Source organism: Humulus lupulus, chromosome 2, assembly GCF_963169125.1.
Source record: "Humulus lupulus chromosome 2, drHumLupu1.1, whole genome shotgun sequence".
Lineage (NCBI taxonomy): Eukaryota > Viridiplantae > Streptophyta > Magnoliopsida > Rosales > Cannabaceae > Humulus > Humulus lupulus.
In genome coordinates, this window is record NC_084794.1 from 214,253,530 (window position 1) to 214,261,389 (window position 7,860).

At 40.2% G+C, this 7,860-nt stretch overlaps 1 protein-coding gene across 1 annotated transcript; it reads left to right on the forward strand.

The window, feature by feature from the left end:
• Window positions 1–2,185: 2,185 nt before the first annotated feature.
• LOC133816518 (uncharacterized) lies at window positions 2,186–2,960 on the forward strand (the record flags this gene model as incomplete). Its single annotated transcript, XM_062248972.1, has 3 exons — window positions 2,186–2,573; window positions 2,617–2,624; window positions 2,685–2,960. Coding segments are annotated over 3 exons (672 nt in total), but the record flags the coding sequence as incomplete, so codon positions are not given.
• Window positions 2,961–7,860: the final 4,900 nt, after the last annotated feature.

A 7,860-nucleotide genomic window follows, 5' to 3' on the forward strand; every position in this document is an offset into this window, starting at 1 on the left:
TAGAGATGTTTGATAAAGAGAAGATGAATTGAATGGTTATCAAGTTTAAGAAAACTATTGCATCTGTTTGAGAGAGATAATCTGACATTCTATGAAAAACAATGACCTTTATTAAAAGTATCGCTTCTTTTCAGGTTTATAAAGATAATTAAATAATTTAATTAATTGTTTCTTTACTAAAATAAAATTGATTAGTTATAACCTTATTTAATTATTTAATTTAAATCATATTTAAAAAAGAATAATTAAATTAAACAAATTATTTGAAATTAAAAATCCAAATCTCTAGGATAGGAAATTCATGTGTGTGGCGCCACACTCACTGTAAAGTGAGTGTGTCAACCACACCATTAAAGTTATCCTTAATTTTCTCATTTGTTTATTTAATTTATATTTAAGATAATATATTTAACCCAAAATAAATATCAGTTAATTCAAAATTAAATTTATCTTAAAATATCAATTTTAAATAAATAAATAACTTATTCTAAATAAGATAATTATTAATATCTCTTTATATATTAATCCAAACAAGATTAATATTTATTTTAACCTATAGTTTTTCAAAATAAAAACTATATAGTTAAATAATTATATAATTCATAATTAATCAATTGCCCATAACTATCACATGATTATTTCATTGCCTTGGAAAATTAATTCCTTTGTAATTAAGTCATTCTCTCTACAAATCTTTCTTTTGACATCCTTGCCCTTGACAATGTAGGACAGAGGTGATCTGGGGGCCATGGACCTATAATACGAAGCTCTAATAAACTAGAATATTAATTAAACTCTTTAATCCAATAATCTTATTTATTAATTCCATGATTACACCACTATAAATATGGAATTTCACTCTAAGTATATATAGAATTATATTTACAGAGTTTTCTCTTGTAGTCCATTGATATAATCAATAAATGTAGTCTGGTCCTCCATTTATTGGTTTGTTAATTAGAGCTAGTCAAAATTACTGTTTTACCTTTCTAATTACCTCTTGATCCTTAAGTACCATTAATTCACAAGAGAATAATTAATCTATAATCAAATTATAGATTTGAGCTCAATAACTTTTAAGTTATAGAATTAACCCTTAAGGGAACCAATATTCGATCCATTAGGAAAGTATGGATTCCATTATTGTAATTCATGTTCCTAGTCATTCATGATATTGAATCTCCAAAACAAAAGTCATTAGCCTCATTATACTCAGAAACATTAACGAGTGAATCAAAAGATCAGATAAGCACAAACAAGAGTTCATGAATATTCAGGATTTAGACTGATCTACAAACAATTATCAGTATGATAAGAATCAAATATTTATGTCGAACGTCAAGTTTCTAAAGATAATTAATTCTTATCGGTCCTGTCAAATATAATTGTAGAGTCCTCAAATATTTATGTCGAACAAAATGTTTATAAAGATAATTAATTCTTATCGGTCTGGTCATATATAATTGCAGTGTCCTAGAATGTTTACTTAGCTAGCTAGTGGTGGTGGTGGGGGTGGTGGTGGTGGTGGTGGTGGTGGTGCAGCAACAACAGTAGTAGTAGTAGTAGTAGTAGTAGTTTTTTGTAGTATTTTAGATTTCGTAGATTTTGTTTCAAACCGGGACTTAGTAGTAGTAGTAGTAGTAGTAGTAGTAGTAGTAGCAGCAGTAGTAGTAGTAGTAGTAGTAGTAGTAGTAGTAGTAGTAGTCGTAGTAGTAGTAGTAGTAGTAGTAGTAGCAGCGGTAGTAGTAGCAGAAGTAGTAGTAGTAGCGGTAGTAGTAATAGTAGTAGTAGTAGTAGTAGTAGCAGCGGTAGCGGTAGCGGTAGCGGTAGCGGTAGCGGTAGCGGTAGCGGTAGCGGTAGCGGTAGTAGTAGTAGTAGTAACGGTAGCGGTAGCGGTAGTAGAGGTAGTTGCAGTAGTAGAAATAGTAGTAGCCGTAGCAGCAGTAGCAGTAGCAGTAGTAGCAGTAGCAATAGTAGTAATAGTAGTAGTAGTAGTAGTAGTAGTAGTAATAGTAGTAGTAGTAATAGTAGCAGTAGCAGTAGTAGTAGTAGAATCAGTAGGAGATATAGCAGCAGTATCAGTAGCAGCAGTAGCAGTAGTAGCAGTAGTAGCAGCAGTAGCAGCAGTAGCAGTAGTAGCAGTAGCAGAAGCAGTAGTGGAAGTAGTAGTAGTAGTAGTAGTAGTAGTAGTAGTAGTAGTAGTAGTAGTAGTAGTAGTAGTAGTAGTAGTAGTAGCAGTAGTTGTTGTTGTTGTAGTAGTAGTAGTAGTAGTAGTAAAAGTAGTAGCAGCAGCAGCAGTAGTAGTAGCAGTAGTAGCAGTAGCAGCAATAGCAGTAGCAGTAGCATTAGTAGTAGCAGTAGCAGTAGTAGCACCAGTAGTAGTAGTAGTAGTAGTAGCAGTAGCAGTAGCAGTAGCAGTAGCAGTAGTAGCAGTAGTAGTAGTAGTAGTAGTAGAAGTAGTAGCAGCAGCAGCAGCAGCAGTAGTAGTAGTAGTAGTAGTAGTAGCAATAGTAGTAGTAGCAATAGTAGTAGTAGTAGTAGTAGTGATAGTAGTAATAGTAGTAGTAGTAGTAGTGGTAGTAGCGGTAGCAGTAGCAGCAGTAGCAGTAGTTGCAGCAGAAGCAGTAGAGTAGCAATAGCAGTAGTGGCAGTAGCAGTAGCAGTAGTTGCAGCAGAAGCAGTAGAGTAGCAGTAGCAGTAGTGGCAGTAGCAGTAGCAGTAGCAGCAGTAGTAGTAGTAGTAGTAGAAGCAGTAGCAGTAGCAGCAGTAGCAGTAGTAGAAGTAGCAGCAGTAGCAATAGTAGCAGTAGCAGTAGAAGCAATAGTAGCAGTAGCAGCAATAGTAGCAGTAGTAGCAGTAGCAGTAACAGTAGCAGTAGCAGTAGCAGTAGCAGTAGCAGTAGAAGTAGCAGTAGCAGTAGCAGTAGCAGTAGAAGTAGCAGTAGCAGTAGCAGTAGCAGTAGCAGTAGTAGCAGTAGTAGTAGCAGTAGTAGTAGTAGCAGCGGTAGTAGTAGCAGTAGTAGTAGTAGCAGCGGTAGTAGTAGTAGTAGTAGTAGTAGTAGTAGTAGTAGTAGTAGTAGTAGTAGTAGTAGCAGTAGCAGTAGCAGTAGCAGTAGTAGTAGAAGTAGTAGTAGTAGTGGTAGTAGTGGCAGTAGTAGTGGTAGCAGCACCAGCAGTAGTAGTAGTAGTAGCGACAGCAGTAGCAGTAGCAGTAGTAGCAGCAGCAGCAGCTGTAGTAGTAGTAGTAGTAGTATTAGTAGTAGTAGCGGTAGTAGTTGTAGTAGTAGCGGTAGTAGTAGCCGCAGCAGCAGCAACAGTAGTAGTAGTAGTAGTAGTAGTAGTAGTAGTAGTAGTAGTAATAGTAGTAGTAGTACAAGTAGTAGTAGTAGTAGTAGTAGTATTACTAGTAGTAGCAGTAGTAGTAGCAGTAGCAGTAGCAGTAGTAGCAGTAGTAGTAGCAGCAGTAGCAGTTGTAGCAGCAGAAGCAGTAGTAGCAGCACTAGCAGTAGTAGGAGTAGCAGTAGCAGTAGTAGTAGCAGCAGCAGCAGTAACAGTAGCAGTAGTAGCAGCAGCAGTAGCAGCAGCAGCAGTAGCAGTAGTATCAGTAAGAGCAATAGCAGCACTAGTAATAGTAGTACTAGTAGTAGTAGTATCAATAGGAGCAATAGTAGCAGTAGCAGTAGTAGCAGGAGCAGCAGTAGCAGTAGTAGCAGCAGTAGCAGTAGTAGCAGCAGTAGCAGTAGTAGCAGTAGTAGCAGCAGTAGCAGTAGTTGCAGTAGTAACAGTAGTAGTAGCAGTAGCAGTAGTTGCAGTAGTAGCAGCAGTAGTAGCAGCAACAGCAGTAGCAGTTGCAGTAGTAGCAGTAGTAGCAGTAGTAGCACAAGCAGTAGTAGCAGTGGTAGCAGTAGTAGCAGTAGTAGCAGTAGTTGTAGTAGAAGCAGCAGTAGCAGTAGCAGTAGTAGTAGTAGCAGTAGTAGTAGTAGCAGAAGTAGTTGTTGTAGCAGTAGAAGCAGTAGTAGCAGCAGTAGCAGTAGAAGCATTAGTAGCAGCAGCAGCAGTAGTAGCAATAGCAGTTGCAGCAGCAGCAGTAGCAGCAGCAGCAGCAGTAGTAGCAGTAGCAGTAGCAGTAGTAGAAGTAGCAGTAGCAGTAGCAGTGGTAGTAGTAGAAGTAGCAGTAGCAGTAGTAGTAGTAGTAGAAGTAGTAGTAGCAGTAGTAGTAGCAGTAGCGGCAGTAGTAGTGGTAGTAGCGGCAGTAGTAGTGGTAGTAGTGGCTGTAGCAGTAGTAGTAGCAGTAGTAACAGTAGTAGTAGCAGCAGTAGTAGTAGTAGTAGTACTAGTAGTAGGAGTAGGTAGTATCGGCAATAATAGCAGTAGTAGCAGTAGTAGTAGTAGTATTAGTAGTAGCAATAGCAGCAGTAGCAGTAGTAGTAGTAGCAGTAACAGTTGTAGTAGTAGTAGCAGTAGTAGCAGTAGCAGTAGTAGCAGTAGCAGTAGCAGTAGTAGCAGTAGTAGTAGTAGAAGTAGGCAGTAGAGGCAATAGTAGCAGTAGCGGCAGTAGTAGCAATAGCAGTAGTAGTAGCGGTAGCAGTAGCAGTAGCAGTAGTAACAGTAGCAGTAGCAGTAGCAGTAGCAGTAGTAGTAGAAGTAGCAGTAGCTGTAACACCCTAAGTTGCTAATAAGGTTTAGGATATTGATTAGTGTGCTTTGAGGGCCATAAGTGAATTAATATGATAATATATGAATTTAAATGATTATGTGGTTAGAATGCATGTTTAGGTGGTATAAATGTGCATGTGGGCCCCGTTTGCAGGATAGGGGTAAATTGGTAATTTTAGCCCGTTGAGGGCATAAGTGCGATAATTATATTGTGTGACTAGTACCACGTGAGTGTGGTGATATCAGTGTGATACACGTGCCGAGACGGTCCTAGCGAGCTAGATAACTCAAAAGTCACAACGGGATTTTATACCCGGCTCGGGAAGAGCCTAAGGGGTATTCTGGGGATTTTGTAATTTAGCTCCTGTGAGATAATGGTAGCTGGTAATATGGTAACTTGTGTAACTGTTAGTAACCGCTGAGAGTAACAGGTTTTGATGGAGAAATGGTAGAATTGTAATGTAAGTAAAAGGATAAGAGTACCCTTGAGGTTTAGTTAGGAAGGGATATTAGTGGAGGGATAAGATGGTCTTTTGGCAGTGGTTTAGATAGCTTTGGCTGAGGGAAATTGATATACACGATCCTTTATGCTAGGTGTGACTGAAATTAAGATTTGGAAGGCTAGAGAAATCAAAAAGGAAAAGGGAGAATTAAGAACTTAGAAGGCAAAGTGGAAGATGAGGTGAGCTGTGTTCTTTGAGGCTAGTGAAGAGCTTAAGGGTGTGGAATCAAACACAGATCAAGGTCTACACTGAGCTGGTTTTTCAAGGGGGAATTCGGTTTAAAGCTTGGATTGGAGGGAGCTCAAGTTGAATTTTTTATTGAGGTAAGAGTATTAAACATGTTTGAAATCTCATAACTGTTATGGTTTAAGAATCTAGAGGTCTGGTTTGCACTTCTCTCAAGTTTTGGTTTAAGTGTTTGAAATCTGAAACTTAAGTCTGAATTTTTGGAGTGGTTGTGTAATTGAGCTAGATTGTGATGTTTTTAGGTTGCTGAATGGTCTATTTGGGGTTTTGAGTTGGTTTTGGGGCTTAGGTATGAGGTTGAGGTGATTTGGAGTGGTTTTGGCTCGGGGAAATGTAGGGGAAAAACCCAGATTTCTGGGTTCGCGAAGAAGCACTGCGGCCCTGTTCTTGGGCGCCGCAACGCGAGACTGATTCTGGGTAGGGGAAGCTCTCTGACTTGTTGGGCGTCGCGGCCCTCTAGGGCAGCGCCGCCGCAGCGCTAGGCCACTTTCAGAACATGAGATTTTACAATTTTGAGGCTTTGCTCCGGGGGTGAGGGGGATGTCTTCGATGTATTGTTTTAGGGATTTGGGGGTTCCGAGAGTTTGGGATTGGACCCGGAAAGTGGTTTTGGATTGGTTAGCATTAAAGGGTGTTTTATATGTGTTGTGACTAGGTCTTTGGAGAGGCTCGGGTTAGAGGACCGTGCTCGCGGCTTTGGGGCATCGAAAGCTCGGGATACAGGTAAGAAAACTGTAGCACCCGTAGAGCAGGGCTTGGGCCCATAGAATTGTTGCAGGGCGCGGCCCTAAATTGTATCATTGCTAGGATATAGTTTAATATGAATGATTGTATATTTGATTGTTCTTTGAGAATGCTTAATGTGGTAAAAGCAGAACGAACAGCGAAGGGCCGGGAACGGCGAAGGCGGAAAACGGCAGTGGGGCCGGGAATACCACTTAGCACATGGAGTGCTTGTGGCTAGGGTGAGACCCCAGTGGATACATGGGATATCCATACGGTGTGGACCGGGATCCCAGGCTTTGGTAACGCTTCTGGGACGGCATGGCCGTATATGTGTTAGATTCTATGGAATGTCTGACTAGATATGAGCTATTTGCTGTAATGACTGTATATTATGCATATGTTATTTACTGTTTGAGTTTTATTGCTGTGCTTTGGCTCACGGGTGCTCTGTGTTGCAGGAAAGGGCAAAGAGAAAGTCAACCAGCCATGAGTACGGAGAGCGTGGGGGCGACGCGTACATGTTCGGCCTGCCCGACTGCTTTGGTTGGGAATATTTTTTAGAAATGGTTGTACAAACCCTATTTTTGATGGTTAATTACTTATAGAATTGTTTTGACTTGAAAATATTTTATAAACTGAATTATGGGATCCCGAATGTTAAACTCTTGAACTTTTAATGAAATAAAGAACTTTTTAAAGATTACAGCCTAGACTTTCACTTAATAACACTTTTGTTTTAAAAATTTCGTTGAGCGAGTTGATAGCACATTTTAACCTCACTTAGAAACGGCTCCAAGGTAGTAGGGCGTTACAGTAGCAGTAGTAGTAGCAATAGTAGCAGTAGTAGCAATAGTAGTGCTAGTAGCGGCAGTAGTAGTAGTAGTAGTAGTAGTAGTAGTAGTAGTAGTAGTAGTAGTAGTAGTAGTAGCAGTAGTAGTAGTAGTTGTAGTAGTAATAGTAGTAGTAGTAGTAGCGGGCGCGGTAGTAGCGGTAGTAGCAGTAGTAGCGGTAGAAGTAGTAGCAGCAGTAGTAGTAGTAGTAGTAGTAGTAGTAGTAGTAGTAGTAGTAGTAGTAGTAGTAGTAGTAGTAGTAGTAGTAGTAGTAGTAGTAGTAGTAGTAGTAGTAGTAGTAGAAGTGGCAATAGTAGCAGTAGTAGCAGTAACTGCAGAAGCAGCAGTAGCAGTAGTAGTAGTAGCAGCAGTAACAGTTGTAGCAGTAGTAGCCGCAGTAGCAGCAGTAGCAAAAGCAGTAGCAGTAGTAGTAGTAGACGTAGGAGCAGTAGCAGTAGCAGTAGTAGCAGTAGCGACAGTAGTAGTGGTAGTAGCGACAATAATAGTAGTAGTAGTAGTAGTAGCGGGCGCGGTAGTAGTGATAGCAGCAGTAGTAGTAGCCGCAGCCGCAGCAGCAGCAGCAGTAGCAGTAGTAGTAGTAGCGGTAAGAGTAGGAGTAGCAGTAGCAGTAGGAATAGCAGTAGCAGTAGCAGCAGTAGCAGTAGTAGTAGTAGTAGTAGTAGCAGCGGTAGTAGTAGCAGAAGTAGTAGTAGTAGTAGTAGTATTAGTAGTAGTAGTAGCAGTATCAGTAGGAGCAATTGCAGCAGTAGCAGTAGTAGCAGCAGTAGCAGTAGCAGTAGCAGCAGTAGTAGCAGTAGCAGTAGCAGTAACAGTTGCAGCAGTAGGAGTAGTAGCAGCAGTAGTAGTAACAGTAGTTGCAGTAGTAGCAACAGTAGCAGT